At 51.0% G+C, this 24,894-nt stretch overlaps 1 protein-coding gene across 1 annotated transcript; it reads left to right on the top strand.

The window, feature by feature from the left end:
* The first annotated feature begins 18,008 nt into the window (after nt 1-18,008).
* Nucleotides 18,009-20,435, top strand: CCL24 (C-C motif chemokine ligand 24). The gene is made up of 3 exons (XM_056108245.1): nt 18,009-18,129; nt 18,235-18,352; nt 19,308-20,435. Exons 1-3 carry the CDS (start codon nt 18,057-18,059, stop codon nt 19,477-19,479), a joined length of 363 nt encoding a protein of 120 aa, XP_055964220.1. The 5' UTR covers nt 18,009-18,056; the 3' UTR covers nt 19,480-20,435.
* The last annotated feature ends 4,459 nt before the right edge of the window (nt 20,436-24,894 follow it).

The raw sequence follows: 24,894 nt of genomic DNA on the forward strand, positions 1-24,894 counted from the left end.
TGCCCAGGACCAACACTGCTTCCTTCCGGTTCCTCTTTCAGCACTGTTGTCTGTTTTAGTGCCTCCTTTCTCCCCTGGGACTCTTCGCGGCTCTTCCAAGGTTCCCCAACTTGCTGGGAAATTGTCCGGCTCACCCCTGGTGACCTGAGGGCCCGGTTGCAAAGCAGGCTGTTCCCCAGGGGGGCTGTGTGGGGACCCGGCTATCATTCCTTCCACATTTCTGCACCAGGCTTGCAGTACTTTTTTTTTTTGCTTTTTTTTTGGGGGGAGTCACACCAAACGGTGCACAGGGGTTACTCCTGGCTCATGCACTCAGAAGTTACTCCTGGCGGTGCTCGGGGGACCATATGGGATGCTGAGAATCGAACCAGGGTCAGCGGCATGCAAGGCAAGTGCCCTATTCGCTGTGCCCTATAGCAAGTGCCCTATAGCACTCCAGCCCCCCAGGCTTGCAGTTTGCAATGTACCTTTGTCACCATGTTCTCATAGAGAGCTCCCAGGGGTTGTGCAGGCAGGCAGGGGCTGAAGGAGCAACCAGCTGTCCATGTTCATTTTACTACGGTGCAGTCAGAGCATGGACAGCACCCAGAGCTTGAGGCTTCCCTGCCACCTATATTTTCTTGACCAGAAGCCCCACGACGATCACGACCATCCTATTGTTCGTCGATTGCCTCGAGCAGGCACCAGTAACGTCTCCTTCGTCCTAGCCCTGAGATTTTTTTTTTTAAAGTGCCATATTCAAGGCTCTTTCAGGGTTAGGAGAATGAGACCCATCATTGTTACTGGTATTTGGCATATTGGGTACGCCACGGGGAGTTTGCCAGACTCTGCCGTGTGGGCAGGTAACATTCGGTCGCCTGCCAGTTTGTCCAAAGTAAGAATGAGATAAAAAGATGTCGCGCGGCTGCGAATGCGGCTGCGCGCTTCCGGGAGCTGGGTTTTATAGTCTCTGGGTCTTGGCCGTTGATGGAATTAGAGCCAGATGACTGAGCTAAGCCAGTACCTCTGATAGTGAGGTCTGTGTTGCTTTTCTCCGTGCTCAAGGCCGACTTGGGGGGGTGGAGAGGTTCTCTTTCCTTTGCAGAGTGTTTCATTTTGGGGTCAGTTACTGATTTCTTAGTGTACTTTTATTAAGTCTGCAGTGCTGGGGGTTGAACCCAGGGCCTCACACGTGCAACAAGGCAGATGCTCTGCCACTGAGCCATGGTCCCAGTCCTGTGTACTATTTCTTCACTATTGTTGTAGTTGTTATTTACTTATTTATTTTTGTTTTTTGGGTCACACTGGTGGTGCTCAGGACTGTCTCTGCTGAGGGATCTTTCCTGGTGGGGATTGTACTGGGTCAGCTGCTTGTAAGGTGAGGCCCCAGCTCTCTTAGTGGCCTGGTGCCAACCTCTGACCTCTGCAAGGGTGACAGCATGTTGCGGATGGATGTGAATTGAGTAGGTGTCATCAGACCAGAAGCCCCAGGTCTAACAATTCCATGAGTGTTGGGGAGATGCTGTCCACTGGGCCTCTGGGCATCCGCCAGCAGCAGATTTTTCTTCTATTTCCACCTTAGGGAAGAAGTTCAGTTGCACCAGACCCCAGTGGAGAATACACTTTCTTTCTTTCTCTTTCTTTCTCTTTTTCTCTTTCTCTTTTTCATGTGCACATTAAGATTTTCAGGGAGCACCAAATAAAGGGTGTTAGAACGATCCTCCCAGGATGGGAGAAGCATGTTGAAAGTAGACTATAGACCAAACATGATTGTCACCCATTGCCTCTTTTGCAAACCACAACACCCAATAAGAGAGAGAGAAAAAAAAGGAATGCCCTGCCACAGAGGCGGGGTGGGATAGGGAGAATGGGGGTGGGAGGGATACTGGGATCTGTGGTGGTGGGAAATGGGCACTGGTGGAGGGATGGGTATTTGATCATTGTATAATTGAAACCCAAGCACAAAAATTTGTAAGTCTACAACTGTACCTCATAGCACAGTGGTAGGGCGTTTGCCTTACAAGCAGCCAACATGGCTGACCCGAGTTCGATTCCTCTGCCCCCTCGGAGGGCCGGGCAAGCTACTGAGAGTCTCTCGCCCACACGGCAGAGCCTGGCAAGCTCCCCATGACGTATTCGATATGCCAAACACAGTAACAAGAAGTCTCATGATGGAGACGTTACTGGGCCCGCTCGAGCAAATAAATAAATAAATAAATAAAAATAAAGGAACAAAAAAAAATCTGTTTTGAGAAAACACTTTCACTTCTCTTTTGGGTGACCAGATTTTGTGAATCAGCAGAATCTGATCCTTCGTTGGGCTCCAAGTGGGAGTTATTTCTACTAGGACGAACCAGGTCTCGAGGAAAGACAGAAAGAAAGTGGCTTCTTGTCGGTCTGTCTGTCCAGTCGCTCCTGGGCTGCTGCAGTTTCCTTCGGGGGGTGCCATCAGGACAATGCTGGGGCGCAGCTCAGAGTCCTTTCTGCCTCTCAGCCGCTGGCGCATGTCTCGGGTAGAAGGTGATTTCTATTGTGTTCTCTGAGTTTCTCCCAGACCTTGACCTCGAACCCCTCTATCCTGGCTGGCCTGTTATTGGGACCCCAATACTGACTCCAGTTGCACGGGATCAGGTGGAAGCGTGCCCCCAGATTCTGTGGGAATCTACTGCTACAGTCAAGCTGAGCTTCCTCCAAATTGCAGGTGGTGAAACGTTTGTTGCTGGTATATCCCAGCCCATATCCCAGGGCTCTCTGCCAGGAACTGCAGGTGTTTACTGGGCTGACCATGGTTACTGAAAAACGCTGTTGTTGCCTCTCTCTCTCCTCTCTCTCCTTCTCCCTCTTTCTCCCTCCTCTCTCTTTCTCTCTCTCTCCCTTCCTCCTCTCTCCCTTCCTCTCTCTCATTTTTTCCATTTAATACATATGGGTCTATTTCAAAGTATATTGGAACAGAACACAAGTTGGCGGGGGGTGGGGGCGCAGTTAGGACAGAGAAGGCATCACTATGACAATGATAGTTGGGAATGATCACTCTGGATAAGAACTGAGCACTGAAAGGAGGCCAAGTGACCTGCACAATAATCTTTCAATACCTATATTGCAAGCCACAGTGCTGAGAGACAGAGACAGAGACAGAGAGAGAGAGACAGAGAGAGAGGAAAACTGTCCGAAGGGGGTGCTAGGAGGGAAACTGGGGTTTTTCGGGGTGGGAAATGTACACCAGTGAAGGAACACAGGTATTGAAACATTGTATGACTGAACGCCAATCATGAACAACTTTGTAACTGAGTATCTCACAGTGGTTAAAAGGGAGAAAAGAAGAGGAAGGAAAGTTATTGGGAAAAAATATACCGCTACTCTAAACTTGTGATTTCTTGGATATTTTTGGATGAACTCAGGTTATAAAAAATGGATAGAGTGATGGGCAAAACCTCTGTAAGCGCTGGTGCCTCCCTTTTGGATGTTGGGGATGGAGCCTGGGGCTGGTCTCCAGGGCAGTGCTGAGCTGCCCCTGGCACCCATGGACAGAGCAGATTGGAGGGAGGCTGGATGGAGAAGGAGCAGAGAGACAGGCTGGGTGGGTGTCCCCATCGGCAAGGCTGGTTTGATCCAGCCCATGTGGCAGCGTGGCCCCTCATCTGGATGGCAAGAAATGACAAACCAGGTGTAGTGGGGACAGGGCATGGGGTCCTGAGCCACCTCGGGACCCTGTCCCATACTCCTTTCATCCCCTTCCAGAACTTTCTTCCTGCTGCTCTTGCCCCTGCACCCCCTGCGCCCCGGGAGCTCACACCTCCCCCCCCCAACTGTCCTCCAAGAGCCGGGCCTGTGTGTTCCCAGAGCCCTTTGAATCTGCCCAGTGCCCACTCTGAGCAGCAGCTGCCCCTTATCAGCGCGGATTGCAGGCCAGGCACCACGCCAGGAGCCGGCGGCTCAGATGTCCTCTCTGTCCTCATAATACCCCGGCAGAGAAGCACTTCGTGCCCCCAGCAGAAGACAAACCGAGGCCTCGATGCCTCTTCCGAGCAGCTGCCGATGACCCAGATGAGGCTGATACTGTTGTCACTGGTTGTGTTTGTCTTTCGGTGCATTCTGACCTCCTCAAATGCTGAGTCTACAGTGGGCACCTAGCCAGAGCCCAGAACCCCAGGGCTGGGGAGGGCCTCCCTCACTGACGCTGCAGTAAGAGATGCTTGTATGACCTCCCTGGGGGAGGTGGGGGTCTTGCCAACATCCGGAAGGTCACTTCTGTTTCTGGATGGTTTTGCCCACCCCAAGCATCCTCTTCCTTTGAGTGCCTCCTCAGGCTTCCGACATCAATGAACATTGAGACATACCAGGAGGCCCTCAGTCTGGGCTCACATCACCTCCATTCACCATGGGCTGGGCGAGTTGCCATGCCCGAGGGTTCAGCTACTATCAGGATCTCCCCTTCCTGTTCTCGGGGAGCTGTCGGCATCACAAAGGGCACAGCCGCCAGGGCCTCACCCCTTCCAGAACCCACAAGGGTGTGGGAGGGAGAAGTTCATCGTACAGAGGACGCACTGTGTTCCCCAGCGAGCACAGCCTGGCCCCGCACCCTGAAAGTCTGTGGGTGCTGCAGAGCCGACTTCTCAAAGTCCTTGTTGCCCCACCTCCCCACCACCCCGGGCTCCTAAATTTGTGTTTGTCCTACTATCTCTGCACCCCAGATCTGAGCACTGAGGGGACACACTCTGTCTTGGTGCTGAGGCTGCAGCTTCAAAACCAACAGGTAAGTGGGTCCCAGAACCTCCCCCTGTTTCTATGGTTAGGGACGTGTGTGTGTGTGTGCGCATGTGTGAGCAGGACGGCAGGTGCCATGCGTCTCAGTGACAGTCTCCATGCTGCTCCCTGAAGTACCCTGTGTGCCCCATCCCAGCACCTCTCCAGCCTTCTGGTGCCTTCTTTCTGTCTGCCAGCCTCAACCTCCAGCCACTGTGGTCCAGCCCCCAGGGGTGATGGCTCCTGGCACAGCTGACCAGAGTGTTTATTCAGTGGATGAGAACTGGCTCCCGTGTAATGACAGCAGCACCCGGATAAGGGGAGGACAGGAAGACTGGTGTGTGTGTGTGTGTGTGTGTGTGTGTGTGTGTGTGTGTGTATGTGTGGCCTTGCTGTGGCCTGGCTGTGGGGTCTCAAGCAAATCATTTAATCTCTCCATGCCTCTGTTTCCCCACCTCGGGCAGACGGGAATCACTTGGGTTCACATCTGCCATGCAGGGATTCCGGGGATGCTCTTATGGTTTATCCATCAGCGGCACACTGGGACTCTCGTAGAGAAACAAGAAGCCCTGCAATCTGGGGAGGGGGTCTTTCCTAGCCCCTTCTCACAGCGAGGTGGCTGGGACCTACCAATAGAGCAAATGGGTTCCAGACCTGAGGTTTGGCCTCATTGGACAGGGCTGCCTTTTAGGGTCCTCCCAGCCCACGCCAGACATTCGGTAAACAGGGGTCATATCTGAGGGGCCTGTGAGATCTCTTGGAGCTTCCAGCTCCCATCTGCACAATTTTCGACAGCTGAGATCCCAAAGGGATTGCTCCAATCATGAAGACTGTGAGTTAGAATGGCCAGCGTGCCCAGTCCAGACTCTGCAAAGAACTTCCTGGTTGGAAGGGTGAGTGGGTGATAGGATGGGTGAGTTGATGGTTGGATGGGTTAGTGGAGGAGTGTGGATGGGAAGATGAGTGGGTGGATGGACAGGTGAGTGGGTGGATGGATGGATGGGGAGGTGAGTGAATGATGGATGAATGGATGAATAGATAAGTCGATGGATAGATGAATGGGTAAGTAGATAGGTGGGTAAGTGGATAAGTGGATGATGGGTGATTGGATGGGTGAGTGGATGATTGGATGGGCAAGTGGGTATTGGTTGGATAGTGGATGGGTAAGTTGATGGGCAAGTGAGTGGATGGTTGGATGAATAACTAGTTTGATTAAATTTTATTAGCTTGGTCAGTATGAGGGATCTTTTTTCTTCCTATCAAGAAACACTTATCATTTTAACTAATGGGACACTATTTGGAGGTCACTTGTCAATTATCTGTTTCAGAAAAACAGGATGAGGAGAAAAATATTTCTAGCCCCTCAAAACATACCCCCTTCATCTACTCTAGAAAGGGTCTTAAAACAGCTGTTGCCTGGCTCCCCGTAAGGAAAACTGCAGTATCATTGATCTTATCTTCCAAGTTGTTTTCCTTTTTCTTCAACTCCATTCAAGAGCCAGTAGAATCAGAAAGTTGAGATCCAATTTTAAGGAACCATAAAAGACCCAACAGTGCTCACCTGTTCTCTAATGCCTGAAATGAACCTCATTCCTCTGCTTCAGGCTCTAATTGCTGCTAGGTAATAAAGACCTTAGGAACCCCAGGCTTTGAGAGTTATTAAGACACCCCCATCCATCATTTTCCTGGATTTTCTTGATTCCCCTTTTCATGGTGAGGCAAGTAGGTACCTTTTTGCCCATTTTATAGATGGGTCAATCAAAGCCTGGCAGAAATGAGCAACTTGTTCAGACAACTTGTTTTCAGCAGTTGGCATCTGTCAAGCTGTTCCACTCATCGGTTCCTCATTCATCTTCCACCCTTACTCAGAAGATGGATATGATTTTTAGTTTTGGTTTTTGGCCCCATGCAGCTGTGTTTATTCCTGACTCTGTGCTCAGGAATCACTGCTGGTGGTACTCAGAGAGGAAGAGAACCATATGTGATGTTGGGGATTGAATCTGGTTGGATGCTGGTGATTGAATCTAGTCAGATGCAAGGCAAGTGCCTGACCTCCTGCTGTTCTATCTTTCCAGCCCAGAACTGATATGTTTTACAGCTAAAATTCTCTTCTAGGTTCTTTAGGAAATCAATAATTCGATTCTGGTAATGAACATTTAGCCTATGGGGTGGTACTTTGAGAAGGTCTACAATATCTTCCATCTTTCATCGTGCTTTCCCCGGCTAGTTTTAGCCTTGGTGCATGATTTCCTAACCCATCACTTCTCCTATGCGTATTAGCTGGCATTCAGTGTTAAGGGAGAGACTTCCTTTCTCCCTATCTGTCCACTTGGGCTATTCCACGAAGGACCGCAGATGAGGCCATGGAAAAGCAGAAATGTACATCTTGTCTTCCTTCTGGAGGCTAAATGGCCAAGGTCCAGGGCACTCAGGGTTGCAAGGAAAGCATCTCTCCTTGGTTTGTAAATCACCACTTCTCCCCGTGTCTTTGCATTAAAGTCCCTCTGTGTCTGCTTCTGTGTTCAAATGTCCCCTTTGATGTCCGGACAGTTGCCCGGGTACCTGTATGACCTCATTTTACCTGCAGGGATCCTATCTCCTCCAAGGGCTGGAGAGATAGTACAGTGGGAAGGGCGTTTGCCTTGCCCATGGCCCACCTGGGTTCAATCCCCAGCAACGCATAGGGTCCCCTGAGCTTACCAGGAGTTGTTCCTGAGTGCAGAGCCAGAAGTCAGCCCTGAACACTGCTGAATGGTACCCCAGAAAACCAAACCAAAAAATCCCATCTGCTGAAAAGATTGCCTTCTTATCTTTAGCATCTAATGATCCCTGTTTCATTATGAGTCTCTGGTGCACAGCCAGTAGTTGAGTTTACATGGCGTGACTCCAGCTAACCATGTTGATTTGTATAAACATACCCCTATTGCTGTGTCCAGGCCACTGTCCTTGGGCTCACTCACATCACCCTTTGTTGTCTGCTGTAAAAGGCCAGATAGTAAGGAATGTGCTTCCCACTTCAAGAGACCTAGAATACAAGTAGCCTCTGTTTTATGTTAGTGTCACTCATGGAGGTTGGAAGTGGGTGCCCTTGTTTTGTTTTGTTGCAGGGGGCGGGGGCCACACCCAGTGACGCTCAGGTACTCAGGGACCGTATGTGGTGCTGGGAATTTGAACTGGGATTGCGGCAGACACAACCCCTGCAAGACCCGCGGCTTACCTCTTAGACTACATGGCCCCGAGGGTGGGTGCTTCTGTAAGGTCAGTTTTGATAGCCAGAGACAGGGGAGGAGGCAAGCAGAGGAAGCTTGCTGATTTGTTCTCCATGCATTCTGAGGGCGCACGAGCTAAGATTCCTGTTCCTGAAGGTGCACTGGGCTGGGGAGAATCAGGGGAAACCCCACAGCCTGTCTTAGCGTGTTCAGGTTCCAATCTGATAAACCAGCCTAATAAAACCAGGTTGTCTGGTCTGGAGAGTCATGGACACTTTTTTTTTTTTGAGTGGGGCACACTCATCTGTGCTCAGGAATCACTCCTTTTGGGGCTCAGGGAATCATATGGGATGCAGGGGATTGAACCCAGGTCAGTTGCAAGCACCCTCCCCACTGTACTATCTCTCCAACCTGTGGGATTGGAGAGGGCTTTTGAACAGGCAGTCTCTTTAAGTTTCCTCAACTTCTTATTTTTTTTCTTTTCTTTTTGGGTCACACTTGGCGATGCACAGGGGTTACTCCTGGCTCTGCACTCAGGAACCACTCCTAGCGGTGCTCAGGGGACCATATGGGATGCTGAGAATCAAACTTGGGTTGGTCGCGTGCAAGGCAAACACCCTACCCGCTGTGCTATTGCTCCAGCCCGTTTCCTCAACTTCTTATTCTTTTTTTTTTCTTTTTGGGTCACACCCGGCGATGCACAGGGGTTACTCCTGGCTCATGCACTCAGGAATTACTACTGGCAGTGCTCGGGGGACCATATGGGATGCTGGGAATTAAACCCGGGTCAACTGTGTGTAAGGAAAATGCCCTACACGCTGTGTTATCACTCCAGCCCCAAATTTTATTCTCTTATCTTGAATTTTTAAAAGGCAGGTAAAAATCTACATGATCTTAGGGTCAAAGTGATGGTATAGTGGTTATGGCACTTGCTTTGCGTACAGTCAGCCTAAGTTCAGTCCCCAGTACCTCATATGGTCCCCTGAGCCCACCAGAAGTGATCCTTGAACACAGAGTCAAGAGTAAGCCTGAGCACTGTTGGGTGTGACTTAAAAACAACAAACAGGGCTGGAGCAATAGCACAGCGGGTAGGGCGTTTACTTTGCACGCAGCCGACCCGGGTTCGATTCCCAGCATCCCATATGGTCCCCCGAGCACTGCCAGGAGTAATTCCTGAGTGGAGAGCCAGTAGTAACCCCTGTGCATTATTGCCGGGTATGACCCAAAAAGAAAAAAAATAAAACAGTACTGCAATGAACACACACATGCAGATGTCACTTTGACTATACTTTTTTGCCTCTCCGGGATATATTCCCAGGAGTGGTATTGCTGGGTCAAATGGGAGCTCAGTTTCTAATTTTTTGAGAATTGTCCATACTGTTTTCCAAAAGGGCTGGACAAGCTGGCATCCCCACCAGCAGTGAAGGAAAGTCCCTTTCTCCCCACATCTGGGCCAACACTGGTTGCTTTTGTCCTTTTGGATGTGGGAATTCTTTTTTAATGTAGGAGTACTGCTATTTATTCAGCCATAGATTAAACTGATTGAATTGGGTATAAACTTCACATTACTTTTTTAAAATTCAGAATGTTAATTTTATTTTATTATTATTATTATTATTTTAATCACCGTGAGATACAGTTACAAAGCTTTCCTGTTTGAGTTTCAGTCACACAATGATTGATCACCCAACCCACCACCAGTGCACATCTTCCACCACCAAGTTCCCAGTATTCCCCCCGTCCCACCCTTCCCCTGCCTCTATGGCAGACAATCTTCCCATACTCTCTTTTGTATTATTTGTTATGAATAGTATAAGATGTCGTGGGCTGGAGTGATAGCACAGCTGGTAGCGTATTTGCCTTGCATATGGCTGACCCGGGTTCCATTCCCAGCATCTCATATGGTCCCCTGAGCACCGCCAGGAGTAATTCCTGAGTGCATGAGCCAGGAGTAACCCCTGTGCATCACCAGGTGTGACCCAAAAAGAAAAAAAAAAACCAACTAAAACAAAGATGTCGCACGGCCGCAAGAGTGGCTGCGTGCTCCTGGAATCCTAAAATTTCAGATAATTAGGGTCTGGAGAAATCTCTGCAGTGAGCTGCTCGGTTTGGAGATTCTTTTGTGTGTCACTGGATCATGGCCCTTGTTTCCATCTTTTCCAGAGAAATGAAGTATTGGCATATGTCCTGCAGGGCTCTCCCGCTCACCCGCAGCTCCACCGACCCTAACTACGGCTTTTGATCTCCTTTGAGATTTATGGGTCTCTGAATAAGGCCAATAAGTGAGCTTATATACCTAAGCTGGATGTGGTTTGTGGGTGTGGCTCTCACATAGCTAACTTTTGGCCATTTAATTTCTTGGTAAACTTGGCCCCAAGTTGTTGGGGTCTGGCCAAAGGCACAGAGGCAATTTGGGGGTAGTAGGAAGTCTGAAGGCACTAATCAGGCTGCTGATGCACTTGCCACGCAGGTACAGGTTGACCTACTGGTACCACCATACCCCTGCCATTAACCATTCTATCTCATCTCTGCCACTCCACATAAGGAATATATTACTACTGCAAATTTTTCATGCCCGTACTTCATTCAGAACTTCATTCCTTTTCGTGACAACATAAAATTCCACCGTAAATAGCTAGAGCCCTTGATTCCTGTGTACAGTTGACGAACCCACTGGATTTATCCTTTACTCGGCCGTGTTAGGTCCTGTCCCCTCTGGTTGCTCTGACTCACGCCGCTACAAACACTTCTCAGCCAGTTGCTGTGAGATGCAATACTTTCACTTCTCTCACTTTGCTCCCTCCTAGTGGAACTATTGGGTCACACTCCCATCAAGCTCTCTGTTTATCTTCTGGAGGAACCGGGACACTTTCTGCCAGGATTACACCATCATGGATTCCATCAGCAATGTCGTGGCGATCCCATTTCCTTGCCAACACTTACTATTTTCCATTATTTTTTTCTATATCTCTCTGGTGGGTGTCTCACCATAACTCATCATGATTTGCTTTTGAATTTCCCCAATGACTAATGATGCCGCACAATTTTCCGTGGGATCCCTTGACTATTTGTTTGATTTCTTTGAAGGGTTATCAAGGAAAAATATTTGTTTTGGGCTTTAAAAATTTGGGATTTTGAGTCACACCTGGTGATGCTTAGGGGTTATTCCTGGCTCTTCATTCAGGATTTACTCCTAGCTGTGCTTGGGGGAAGATGTGGGGCCAGGGATTGAACCTTCTAGCAGCTGTGTGCAAGGCAAGTGCCCTCCTCACTGTACTATCGCTCTGGACCCTCTTAGTTTATTTTTCAGAGGGGCTTTTTGTCTTTGCTACTGTAGAGTTATAAGAATTTTTGGTAGATTTTAGAATATTTTCTATGATTTTATTTTTCAATATAATAATTTTTTTAAATAAATAGATTTTATTTGGAGGTTTTGGAGAGGAAGAGAGTGAGAGAGTAACATACTCAAGAAAGAACATGGGCTTCTCCAAGGGCAGAGAGAGAGCCCCTATACACATCCTAGCATTAGACAGAAAAGCATGAAAGTACACATCTCAAGAGGGGAGATCCGGGCGACACGTGCTCAGCCCACATGTGCTCGGCCATGTGGGCGCAAGCAGCACAAGGGCTCAGGCAGCATATCAGCATATGCGCCTATAATAATTTTCTAATATTTTCAGATGATTTTAGAATATTTTCTCTTGTTATGTTGGTTTCAGAAATAGACTCTCTTCACTTTCCTTTCTCTTCAGTGCTCTTGGAATCCAACTCAGATACTTTTCTTTTGCTTGTATTTTTGGCGCATTACCAAGGAAGTTTTCTCTCTTGGGGGGTCATTGGTTTGAGGCCATACCCTGAGTTTCTCAGGGGGGTACTCCTGACTCTGTGCTCGGGGTTGATCCCTGGCAGGGCCTGGAGGACATTTTGCAGGGCTGGGGATTGACTGGGGTTAGCTGCATGCAAGGTTCAGAGAAATTTCTTTTTCTTTTTTGTTTTGATTTTGGGCCATATGAAGTGGGCACTCGGGACTTACTCTTGGCTCTGCGCTCAGGACTCAATTCTGACAGTCTTGGGGGACCAAGTGGGGTGCTGGGGTCAGCCACATGTAAGGCAAGCGCCCTCCCCCTGTGCTATCTTCTGACCCTGGGGAAATTTTCTTCATCCAAGGGCACAATGACATTTTCTTGGCATTTTGTAGTTTTAGCTCCTACCTGCAGGTTTTGGACCCACGTGGAGTGAGATTTATATGAGGTGTGAGGTAGGGGTCCACTTCTGTTTATTTGTATGTGGGTATCTTGGGGTCCAGCACCCTCAATTGAAAGGACTTAAGTTCTTTGCCTTGATCACTTTTGTCAAGAACTCAAGTGCCTGTGCCTGTGAGGGTTTATTTCTCAGCTCTCCTCCACCGGTCTCTACGTCTGTCCTGATGGCAGCCCCAACCGGCTTGGTTGTAGTTCGTGCCTCAGTTTGAAGTTAGGCAGTGCAGGCATGGGCGGAGCAGAGACAGCAAAGGCTTAAAGCACTTGCTTTGCATGTAGCCGATCCCGATTCAAACGCTGGCACCACGTTGGGTCCCCTGAGCACAGTCAAGGATGTTCCCTGAGTACAGAACTAGGAGTAAGCCCCGAGCACAGCTGGGTGTGGGCTTCCTCCCTCAATAAATTTTTAAAAGTCAAATCAAATCAGGCAGTGTGTGTCTTTCAGTTTTTCTCCTTATTTGGGGTTTTGTTTGGGGGGAGAGGGCTCATTCTGGGTTCCTTGCATCGCCATCATAATCCTAGGAGGTGCTTGTCTATTTGTGATCTCTTTATACCTTTCTCTCTGTCCTTTTTTTCTCCCTTTCTTCTTCCTTCCTTCCTTCCTTCCTTCCTTCCTTCCTTCCTTCCTTCCTTCCTTCCTTCCTTCTTCCCTCTCTCCCTCCCTCCCTTCCTTCTTTTCTCTGTCTCTGTCTCTTTCTCTCTGTCTCTCTCTCTTTCTGTCTCTCTCTCTCTCTTTCTTTCATTTTTGGGTCAGGCTCTGCACTCAAAGATCACTCCTAGTGGTGCTCGAGGGACCCTATGGGATACCAGGATTGAACCTGGGTTCTGCACGTGCAAGGCAAGCACCCCATCTGCTGTACTGTTGCTCCAGGCCCTCTGCTCACCTTTCTCTCCTCACTCCCCTCAACCCCATCTTAGAAATCCTGCAGAATGGTTCCAGTTTGGAGGTGCAGGCTGGAGGTGGGGGGGCCAGGAACTGTGTGACGTTACTTCACCGACCAGTTCCATGGGATTAATAGTAGTTCCTTTGGGGTTCTACAACACTTAAGTCACAGGCAACACATTTAATCAACTCATCCAGGGGTTCAGTAACTCAACTGGTTATATAAAAAAATAACCCACCGAAGAATGAAAGGTCTCGTTGGGAGGGGGCTTGTCCCTTGGCTTGTCTGTGGCAGGTCATAAGCCAAGCTCTGGCCATGAATCTTTTTTCTCAAAGTGAACAGTGGCCCCCGAGACAGTGGCCATCATTCTTCTCCTGGGGGAGGACCCAGACGCTAAGGCAGGGTGTCTAGTGATGTGGGGAGAGTGGATGAGGGCCGAGCAGATACTCTCCCCACTTATGACCATGCTCCATTTTATGGGGCTACGGCTACAAGCATGTCATCTCAGGCTTTAGGGAGAGGCTGGCAAATATGGATAAAGGACTGACCATCAAGAAGTGACCTTGGGGGCTGGAGCAACAGCACAGCGGGTAGGGTGTTTGCCTTGCACGCAGCCAACATGGCCGACCCGGGTTCGATTCCCAGCATCCCATATGGTCCCCCGAGCACTGCCAGGAGTAATTCCTGAGTGCAGAGCCAGGAGTAACCCCTGTGCATCGCCGGGTGTGACCCAAAAAGCAAAAAAAAAAAAGTGACCTTAAGGGCCAGAACGATAACACAGCGGGTAAGGCCTTGGACACAGTAACCCCAGGTTCAATCTCTGGCATCCCATATGATCCCCAAGCCCCCCAGAGTAAGTCTTGAGTACAGAGCCAGGAATAAGCCCATAACATCACCAGGTATGGCCTCAAAACAAAACAAAACAAAAGCAGTGACCTTAGGTAACCTGCAGATGATCCCAACTCCCAACCCTAGGGAAGACACCTCAGAAGCTGCAGCTCTTTGTTCTTCCAGTGTTCCCAGTAAAGTCCAGCTGAGCTCTCCAGTTTCCTGACGCTGAGCCCAGGGTCAATGACCTGTCCCCGGTCCCTTCCCATCACACCTGCTGACGAATCACATATCTTATTTTTTTTTCTTTTTGGGTCCCACCCGGTGATGCTCAGGGGTTACTCCTGGCTCTGCACTCAGGATCACTCCTGGTGGCACTTGGGGGACCATATGGGGTGCCAGGGATTGAATCCAGGTTGTCTGTGTGCAAGGCAAACGCTGTACCCGCTGTACTATCGCTCCAGCCCTGGAATAATCTTGAGTTATTTGTTTGGTCCATACCCAGCAGTGCTCAGGGCTCACTCCTGGTTCTGTGCTTAGGGATCACTCCTGGAGGGTTGGGAAGACCATACGGGGTGCTGGAGATCAAATCCAGCTTGGCTGCATCCAAGGCAAGTGCCCTACCTGCTGTACTGTATCTCCAGCCCATGTCTTGAGATGGGCTGGAGTGATAGCACAGCGGTAGGGCGTTTGCCTTGCACACAGCCGGCCCGGCTGAGCCGGGTTCGATTCCTCTGCCCCTCTCAGAGAGCCTGGCAAGCTACCTCGCCCGCACGGCAAAGCCTGGCAAGCTCCCCGTGATATGATGTATTCAATATGCCAAACACAGTAACAACAAAGTCTCACAATGGAGACATTACTGGGCCCGCTCAAGAAAATTGATGAACAACGGGAGGACAGTGACAGTGACATGTCTCGAGATATTTGAAGTTACTTCTTTTGTTTTTGCATTCGTTCTGTTTAGGGGTCACATCCTATGGCATTACTCAGAGGCAATTTCTGGTTCTAAGTTCAGGGGTCACTCCTGGCGGGGCTTGGGAGACCATATGGAGTGCCAGGGATGAAAACCCAGGCTGGACATATCCAAGACAAGTGCCCTACCAGTTGTCATATTGCTTCAATCGAGTCCCTTTACTCATACTCTGAATGGTCACTCTGGCTGTGAGTCTAGTCCCCACAACCTCCCAGACCGGAGAGGGGCAGAATCCCATTTTGGGAGCTGGGATAAGGAGCTCTGGCTCAGAATCGTGTCATTCTTCGTAGGGTTTAGTTTTAGGGTTTAGTTTTCCTTTGTGTAATGCTGCTAATCTTGTTTTACCTCTTCCCCAGGGGGTGCATCACCTGGGTCTCCCCCCTCCCCTCTTTCCCTCTGTTCCCGCCAGCCCCCGCCTCTCTTGCTGTCTGTCTCTCACATCTGGTGGTGCTCAGGGCTTACTCCTGGCTCTACACTCAGGGATCATTCCTGGTGATGCTCAGGGCACCATATGGGGTGCTGGGGATCGAATCTGGGTTGGCCACATGCGAGACTAGCTCTTTATTCACTGCACTATCACTCTGTCCTTTCTTTCCTTTCTCTCTCTCTCTCTCTCTCTCTCTCTCTCTCTCTCTCTCTCTCTCTCTCTCCCCCACATCCAGTGGGTCTCAGGGCTTACTCCGACTTTATGTCAAGGTTCATTCCCATTAACACTCAACGTACCCTATGATGCATTAAGGATTAAACCCGGGTTATTGCATGCAAGGCGAGTGCCTTGACCTCTGTACCTCTCCGGTCTCTTGACTGTTTTCTTAAAGGGCTTTGGGGAAGCTTCCCACAATCTTACTAATGGAAGGCGGGGAATGCCTCACTCCAAGCCCTCCCACACAGTGACCTTTGCCTCCCCCACAGCCCAATTACAACACGCCGAGTGTGTCTCCTTGCGCCATGCTCCCGACGAAGCCTAGCCCCACTTTCCTGCACGCGTCCCAGGCCTGGCCTCTTTGCACTGAACTTCCTTCCACTCGCATCTCTCTCCAGGTCCCCTGCACTGCCACGGGCCTCTGTACGTCTGTGTGAAGGAGAAGCTGCTTCTAAGGGGCAAAGAGGGGTGAAAGACTTGCTCTGCTTTGTGGTGAGAGGCAGGATGAGCAGGGACTATGGGCGGCGGGGTCCGCAGGCCTCTCTGGCCTTGGAGGACTGACTGACGGGCCCTCCGTGCACATCTTGATCCCTGATGTTCCTGGTGCAAGGAGAGGGACCCAGAGTTGAGAGTTGGTCGCTTCTAGAATCGTCCCTTACACTGGCCATGGGACAGGCATTGGAGTTTGCGTGTGGGGAGACGTAGACCCCGCTGGCCGTCTTCGGGGAGATGCCTGCGCTTGCAGGGCACAGGGAGGCCAAGGCTGCGTCTCTGAATGGGGACTCCAGGGTGCCCAGTCTCGCTCTGTCCTGTGAGTTCTCTCAGTCCCCCAGCGCTGTGTTGTGCAAGCACCCATGAGCTCCCTCCCAAACCACAGATGGGACCCCTGCTCCAGGGCAGCGTGCCCCCACAAGTCTGCGGCTCCCAAAGGGGATGTCCCAGGAGCAGAAGCAACGGGGTGAGCAAAACCTGCCTCCAGGAGGCGCCAGCGAGCAGGTAGAGGGTGCCTCGGGACCCTGCGGGGCGCCCAGGCGCGCGTCCTGGGGAGGCGTCTGCTACCAGCTCTATCCACTATCCTGGAGCCTGAAGAGGTCCCAGCATGGGGTTGGGGACTGGCAGGGGGTAATGCGAGGCCACCCAGGCCCAGGGTCATGGTTAAGGACAGTCAGTGATAGCAGCTGGACCCACTCATGTTCACCCTGTCTTGGGATTTTGGTGCACGGCAATTCAAGATAAGAACAGTCCAAGGAACAGGCTGACGAGAGAATCCAAGGGCTGAGACATAGCTGAGACCCCCAGGTCTATCCCCAATACACATGATCCCCCCAAGACCTACCACCTACCGAGTCCCTGAGCACTCGGCTGGGAGTGCTCCCCAGACTCCCTCAGCTGTGACCCCCCTGCCCCCAACAAAGCCAGCAGACATTGGGCTTTGGTTTTGTTTCCTTATTTCAAAACATTTTTTTTCTTTTTTTGGGGGGGATTCACACCCGGCATGCATAGGGGTTACTCCTGGCTTATGCACTCAGGAATTACTCCTGGCGGTCCTTGGGGGACCATATAAGATGCAGGGAATCGAACCCAGGACGGCTGCATGCAAGGCAAATGCCCTACCAGCTGTGCTATCGCTCCAGCCCTATTGGTTTTGTTTTTAAAAAAATTTTTTTTTCGCTTTTTGGGTCACACCTGGCGATGCACAGGGGTTCCTGCTGGCTCTGCACTCAGGAATTACTCCTAGCAGTGCTCAGGGAACCATATGGGATGATGGGAATCGAACCCCGGTCGGCCGCGTGCAAGACAAACGCCCTACCCTCTGTACTATCACTCCAGCCCTCTAAATTTATTTTTTTTAAATTTGAGATAAAACAGATTTTATTTGGAGTTTTTTAGGAAGGGAAAGGAGGGAGAGAAAGTGGAAGAGAGTTTAGTAACACAAGCATGGGCTTCCCCAAGGGCCCAGAAGCCTTGGTTTGCTTTTTTCACTGAATCCCGGTGAGATACACCGTTGCAGAGTTGTTCAGCATTGGGTTTCAGTCAGGTAATGTCCCTTCATTGGGAGGACATTACCTGGCTGAAATCCAAACATTTCCCACCACCAGGGTCTCCAATTTCCCTCCCACCCTCCAGCCCCCAATAGACATTGTTGAACAAATGGATGAGCGAATGTGTGGAGGACGAGGTCGTGGACATGACCGTTTCTCTTGAACACTGAGTCTCAGAGAGGCAAGGGATGAAACTGGGATCCCCAGGGGAGCTGGAGCTTTGGGTCAGGAGGGGTCCCCCCCCCCCCACCCGCCCACCCACACACACACACACACACTCTTAGAGCGTCCAGGGAATCCTGGCAGCTGAGTAAGCACTTCCCCTTTCAGAGGCTTGAGGCTTTCAAGGAAGCCTGGGCGGGGGTGTGGTTACCCCACGTTCCCGCCTCCCCACCCCTATAAAGGGCAGAGGGAGGTTGAGGGACTCAGTAGGAGCCGGACCCTCTCCTTCTGCACCCCAGTGCAGAGCCGGGAGTTGCCTCCTGTGCTTGAAGACATGGCGGGACCCTGCAGCCTGGCCACCGGCCTCCTGCTCCTGGCCTTCTGCGCCCTCCACGCGGTTCCTGCAGGTGAGCCAGCTCTGCAGGGTGGGTGCCTGGCGGGAGGGGTGCTTGGGCGGGGGTCGGTGCTGGTGGAACTGGGAAAGGACACTGCCCTTCTCACACCCACCCTAGGTACCTTGAGGGTTCCCTCTTCTTGTTGCTTGTCCTTCATTCCCAAGAAGATTCCGCAGAACCAAGTGGCAAGTTACCAGCTGGTCAGCCGAAGCGTCTGTCCCAAGGAAGGCGTGATGTGAGACCCTACGGGAACCTCGGGGAGGGTTGGGACTGCCCAGACCAGCTCCCGGCTCCCGGGAAGCCACTGCCCCGCCCTCTGCCTCTTTTTCCTCCTCCTTGGGCGAGTTCCAGTGCAGGTTCTCGCCAAGAGGCCATGCTTAGTGTTGGGGGTGAGGGCGGTGTGCCCACAGGGGCTGGGAAAGATCAGAGGGCAGGACACTGAGGGCCCAGACCCTCCCCCCCTTTTTTTTTTGTTTTTTGGGTCACACCCGGCAATGCTCAGGGGTTATTCCTGGCTTTGCACTCGGAAATTACTCCTGGCGGGGCTCAGGGGACCATATGGGATGCTGTGAATCGAACCCAGGTTGACCATGTGCAAGGCAAATGCCCTACCTGCTGTGCTATCACTCCAGCCTCCCAGGCCCCCTTTTGCCACCTCTTGCTGCGTGGTGAGTGAGCATGGCCGCCGTGGCACCCTCAGTGAGAACCAGCTCCCAGGGAATTCCTGTGGCCACACCCCCTGAACGGAAGGCAACCACCTGTTTTTCCTTTTTAGTCTTGGGGGTCTTAATGCCTTTCCTATGACCCCTTCTTCCCAGGGGGCTGGAGATTGAGGGGTTCCTTCTCCCTTCTTTTTTAAAATTTTTTTGCTTTTTGGGTCATACCTGGCAATGCTCAGGGGTTACTCCTGGCTCTGCACTCAGAGTTACTCCTAGCGGTGCTCAGAGGACCATATGGGATGCTGGGAATCAATCCGGGTTGGCCACGTGCAAGGCAAACCCCTACCCACTGTGCTATCACTCCAGCCCCGCCTTCTCCCTTCTTGTCCAGCTTTGCCCATGACAGGGCCTCTCCCATTCGATAGGGGGACAGACCTCTGCCATTGGGCAAACAGACTTGCGTCCCTTGGACATCCACCCCCCCTCTCTCCGTCCTGGGGTCACAAGGGCGGCCTGTTCTCCCTCCAACAGATTCACCAACAAGAAGGGCCAGAAGCTCTGTGCTAACCCCAAGCTTCCGTGGGTACAGAAATACATGAAGAAACTGGATGCCAGGCAGAAAAAAGTGGCCGCGAGGACCAGGCCTGTGGACACCAGAAGGCCCTCTCGCAGGCGTCCTGCCAGCAAGGCTGTCCTGTCCTGACTGGGGTCTGCTCCCGAGAGGCCCCGTTCCTGCTCTCAGTGTCTCTATATGGAGGACAGGCCGGTCAGGGACGTCTGCCCGTGCAGCTGGGCTCCTGGCCTTCCCTGGACTGAAGAAGGTTCTGGAAGGATCTGGGCCAGCTCTACAATCTCTTCCTGAGCTGGGTTTGGGCCTTCTCCAGACTCAGGTCCATGGTGTTCCAGCTGCAGGCGCACCCTTCACGCTCCCTGGCCTGTGCCTGCTTCTTCAGGCCCTCCCTACCGCAGCAGGCCCTGGGGCCGGCCACCAGCACTCATGCTCTCTCTGCATGTCTGTAGGTGGGACCCTTCTACAGCTGTGCTCTCTGGGGAGCTAGGGATGCTCCAGGGTGGTCCCTTTTCAGCCATCTGCTCTAACTCCATTCTCCGCCCACCTCCACCCCCACCCCTGCCCCTCCATAAGTGAATAAAACCCAGCTAACTTGGAGGGCCTTTCTGCGGGTTTCCGACTCGGTTTGAACCCTCTGGGAAACAGTGCACACTGCAGGTGCTCCTGGGCTTTGGTTCAGAGCTGGGCTGGGCTGATGGGGTGTTGAATTCCTGGGTAAGGGCATTGGGGTTTGGGGGGGAGGTTCTGCTTCCTGACCCCTGCTTAGTCCAGGCTGCTATGGTGACAAAGACCTGTCCTGGTTTGAAAGCTGGGACCCCACCCCTACACACACACTCCATTTTAAGTGAGAGGAAGATGGGGTGAGGGTGTTTAGGTCCAAGAGCCCAGTTTTGTTTTGTTTTCTCTCCCTCTGCGTGAGATGTGATTTAAATGTAAGGACTATAAACAGTAGAGCCTGGGGTGCAGCCCCGCGGGGGGAGCCTGTGAGCTCACCCCGAGTGATGCCCTGGGTTCCATCCCTGGCTCTGCAGCGCAACAAGAGTGTGTTTGCTCTTCTCAAATAGCACCCCAAATAAAAGAGAATTGCTCCTTTGAAGGTTGACCTTGCCTGTTCTTGTCCCCCTTTGGGGGGAGGGGGGCAAGGTTGGGCAGGTTCACTGAGACACATGTGCCCCGAGCACCCTAGTCTGGGAGATGGACGAGGCCCACGGCAGCTGGGAGGGGTCCCTGATGCTCCCAGGAAACTATCGTGATGGCCGAGAAATGCAGTTTCACAGCATGTGGAGCTGAATCCAAGGAAATCATTGGTTCAGAATTGTAACAGATGTGGGGTTGGAACAATAGCAAAGTGGTTAGGGCGTTTGCCTTGCACACGGCCGACCCAGGTTCGATTCCCAGCATCCCATATGGTCTCCCAAGCACCACCAGGAGTAATTCCTGAGTGCATGAGCCAGGAGGAACCCCTGATCATCGATGGGTGTGACCCAAAAAGCAAAAAAAAAAAAAAAAGAATTGTAACAGATGTTATTGCAGAAGGAATGATTCTTGGCAAAAGGGTCTGTGAAAGTGTAGAAGAGAGTCTCCAGTTTGAAAGAATTATGCTGAAGCACAAACACACACACACACACACACACACACACTCACACACACACACAGTAGCTTGTATTTTGGGGCCACACCCGGCAGTGCTCAGGGCTTCCTCCTGGCTCTGCACTCAGGAATCACTCCTGGTGATGCTCGGGGGACCCTGTGAGATGCCAAATATTGAACCCGGGTCTGCTGTGTGCAAGGCAAGCATCCTCCCAGCCGTCCTACCGCTCCAGACCCTGAGTAGTTTGTATTTGTGCACACACACTCACACATCCCTGAGCAGCGACATTCACATTCCTGCACTCACACACACTCATACTCATTTACACACACATCTGGTCCGTTGGATCCCAGTCTTGCTTCAGAAGCAGACAAATATGTTACTTTGTTTCTCTGAGTGAAAGGCAGGCAGAGACCACCTGTGGTCAACAGTGTTTAGAACCCCCCTTCTAAGACCACCTGGCCATGCACCAGACATACCTGATCACAGATGTGATCCCTGAGCACAGAGCTGGCATTTACAAGGAATGTAGGTAGGCAGATAGATAGGGAAAGGCCCATGGCAATGATCTTTCTAGGTAATAAAATCACTTAGGTTTCCAATGACATTTCTGGGAAGTCTAAGGCTGATCCATCTTGTGGGTACAGTAAACAAGATCAAATAAGACCTTCAGCAGCAGCAGATCCCTCCCCACAGAAAGGCCCTGAAGGAAAATCCTCAAAACCGTTAACCCCCTTCCTTAATCTGATTGACCTTTGCAATTCAGTCCAAAGAAGACTCCAGAACATTCCAGAACATTTCAGAACTCCAGAATATTCCAGACTAAAAACCCATTCAAAGTTCTCTCCGCCTTTAGAAAAGCCTGTGTTCTCTCTTGAGCGCATTACACTCTCTCTGTGTCTCTCTGTCTCTCCGTCTGTCTGTCTGTGTCTGTCTGTCTGTCTGTCTGTCTGTCTGTCTCTCTCTCTCTCTCTCTCTCTCTCTCTCTCTTTCCCTCCCTCCTCACCTTCCAAAATCTCCAACTAAAATCTGTTTTACTTCACTGTATACTCCTAAAATTCTTTCTTTTTTAATTTTTAATTTTTTCCCCCTTTCAATTGATTCACCGTGAGATACAGTTACAAAGCTTTCATGTTTGAGCTTCGGTCATACAATCATGCAACACCCCTCCCTTCACGAGTTCACATTTTCTACCACCAAAATCCTTAGTATTCCCCCCACTCCCACCCTCCGGTTCCAATCCTTCCCCTACCTGTGTGGTAGACAATTTCCCCCATACTCTCTCTCTACTTTGGAGACATTCGATATTTCAACACCAGTCCCATCACCACTCAAACCTGCCAAAAAGGCAATGCTAGATGATTTGTTTTGTATTGCTTGTTATGGATAGAATATAATGTCCAGAAAATTCTGTGTCGCTCTCTTCCGGGAGTTTAGTTTATAGTCTTTGGGTCTTGGTCATTGATGAGATTACATGGCGCTGGGGGCAGTTTGTGTGTGTGACTGCCAAGCTACTGGACAACTGGGGACCTGGGGGGAGGAGGCCCAGTCCCGATCCAAGTGGACTTGGAGATCTCAGTCACGGGTTCCCACTTACCTCCACACCAGCACCACCGGCCCTAGCTGCATCTTTCAATCTCTTTCGAGATTTATGGGTCTGTGAAATAAGGCCAACAAATGAGCTTATTAAGCTGAGCCAGAGATGGTTTGTGGGTGTGGCTTGCACATACCTAAATCTTGACTGTTAAATTTCTTGGCAAACTTGGCCCCAAGTTGTAGGGATCTGGCCAAAGGCACAGCAGCAATTTTGGGGTATCTGGAAGTCTGAAGGCACCAACAGACTATTGATGCACTTGCTCCACAGGTACAGGTTGACCTGCTGACAGCATCATACTCCCTCCTAAAATTACTTTCTGAGAGGTGAGACAAAAGCCCTTAACCTCGGGTAAGACCTAGGATTGACCTTCCTTTCCTGCAAAGAGCAATTCCTCATTCCAACCTGACTCTGTGGCTTCCTGAGAAATCGGGTGGCGGGGATTGACTCCCGTGCCAAGAAGACCAAGCAGACTTCAGGTATGGCCTGACAGCCACCTTGTGGGGCTGGCGGTGCCCAAGCCCATGCCGAGCAGGGGCTCATCACAGATTTTATCAGTCCTCATCTTCCCAGCGGGTCCTAGGATAGCAGAGGCGGATCAGGAGAAAGTGGCTGTCTCTCTCCTCCCCGCCTCACATAAACCACACATGGGGGCCCACTGACTTCACTACTGCCGGGATCCCACCCCCTCCCTTCCCTCTTGGAATCGCCCAGACAAGGCTAAATTTGCTTCCAAGTCAATCCCATAAACTGTTTCTTTCTGTTTATTTTTGTTTGGGGACCACACCCAGCAGTGTTCAGGGCTGACTCCTGGCTCTGCACTCAGGGATCATTCCTGGTGGACTCAGGGACCATGTGGAGTGCTGGGGATCGAACCCAGGTCAGCTGTGTGCAAGCAAATAACCTCCGGCCCCTGTTCTGTTCAACCCATGCATGAAGCCCATGCCCCTTCCCAAACTCCTCGAGTCTTCCCTCTGGCCTATCAGCATGCATTTCGGTCAACCCCAAGATTTTGCCCAAACACAGTCTGGGGGGGGGGTGTTCTTTGCCCAGCCCTGGAGTCAATTCTCACCTGGGCTAACTTCTTTATGTCCACCAGGAACCCACATCTGGAGGTGCAGAGGGTGGCAGGTCCCTGGCATGGGAGACGGGTCCCTTCCCCTGCTGCTGGGGCTGCCTCCTTGGAGAACCTGAGATGGCTTTCGTTAAATATGCTAAACAGTGTGTTAAGCCCAGGATTCTGGGTTCCCAACCGGCCAGACAGACAGAGACACGAACATGATAATACAAAAGCAGTAGAAGTTTGATTCCAGTATACTGGGGTCAACTATCTCACCCACAGAGTGGTCTCTGCTTAGCAACCCCGACTTCAGGCAGCAAGCAGTTTACATAGGGTTTTGATTATGTAAGCAGTACATGCCTTATTGTTTCAAAAAGAATCTTACTTAGTTAACCGAACAAAGGTATTTGGTCAAGTGTCTAGGGTGGTCAGGCAACAATTCAACAATAATTTCGTATCTGACCCTGCAAAACGGGCCTTAAGATACAGGTTCCTGGGGGCTGGAGAGACATTACAACGGGTAGGGCACTCATCCAAGTGGGTGCTGGTTAGTGGTGGCTGACCCAGCTTCGATCTCCAGCTTCCCATATGGTCTCCTGAGACCCGCCAACAGTAATTCTTGAATGCAGAGCCAGGAGTAAGCCCTGAGTATCACCAGTGTGGCCCCCAAACCAACTCCCTCACCCCAAACACAAAGGTCCTGGGGCCAGAGCAACAGTATAGCAATTAAGGCATTTGTCTTGTACGAGGCAGACCAGGGTTTGATCCCTTGCACTCCATATGGTCTCCTGAGCACTGAGCACTGCCGGGAATGACCCCTGACCACAGAACTGGACTGACACTGTGACCCCTCAAAACAAAACTAACAAACAAAATATAGGTTCTTGGGGCGGGAGAGACAGTACAGCGGGGAAGGCGCTTGTCTGGCACGTAGCCAATGTGGATCTGATCACTGGCACCAGAGGGTGCTCCAAGCCCCATCAGGAGTGATCCTGAGCACAGAGTCATCAGGAAGCCCTGAGCACTGCTAGATATGAACCCCTAAATCCCTCTAAATAATAAAAACACGTATTTCTGGGCCCCTCCCTCCACACACAGCGTCTGTAGTGGGCCAACAAGGAGCCCAGAAATCTGCATTCTTGCAAAAGTCCACATGAGGGAGCCACCGTGGAAAACTGTTTGGAGGTTCCCTGAAAAATTAAAAGTTTTCAAAAGGGAACCAGATGTGTGTTTTCAAGAGGCCGGCAGCACTCTATCTCTCTTGCCGCCTGCGTTCAGTGGTCTCGGGCCACTTACTCCACC

This window comes from Sorex fumeus, unplaced genomic scaffold (assembly GCF_029834395.1).
Source record: "Sorex fumeus unplaced genomic scaffold, SorFum_2.1 ptg000199l, whole genome shotgun sequence".
Taxonomy (NCBI): Eukaryota; Metazoa; Chordata; class Mammalia; order Eulipotyphla; family Soricidae; genus Sorex; species Sorex fumeus.

Coding starts and splice junctions, on each gene's coding strand:
- CCL24 (XM_056108245.1), top strand. CDS start 18,057: ATGGCGGGACCCTGCAGCCTGGCCACCGGCCTCCTGCTCCTGGCCTTC. Junction 18,130..18,234: donor CCTCCACGCGGTTCCTGCAG/GTGAGCCAGCTC, acceptor CACCCACCCTAG/GTACCTTGAGGGTTCCCTCT. Junction 18,353..19,307: donor TGTCCCAAGGAAGGCGTGAT/GTGAGACCCTAC, acceptor TCCCTCCAACAG/ATTCACCAACAAGAAGGGCC.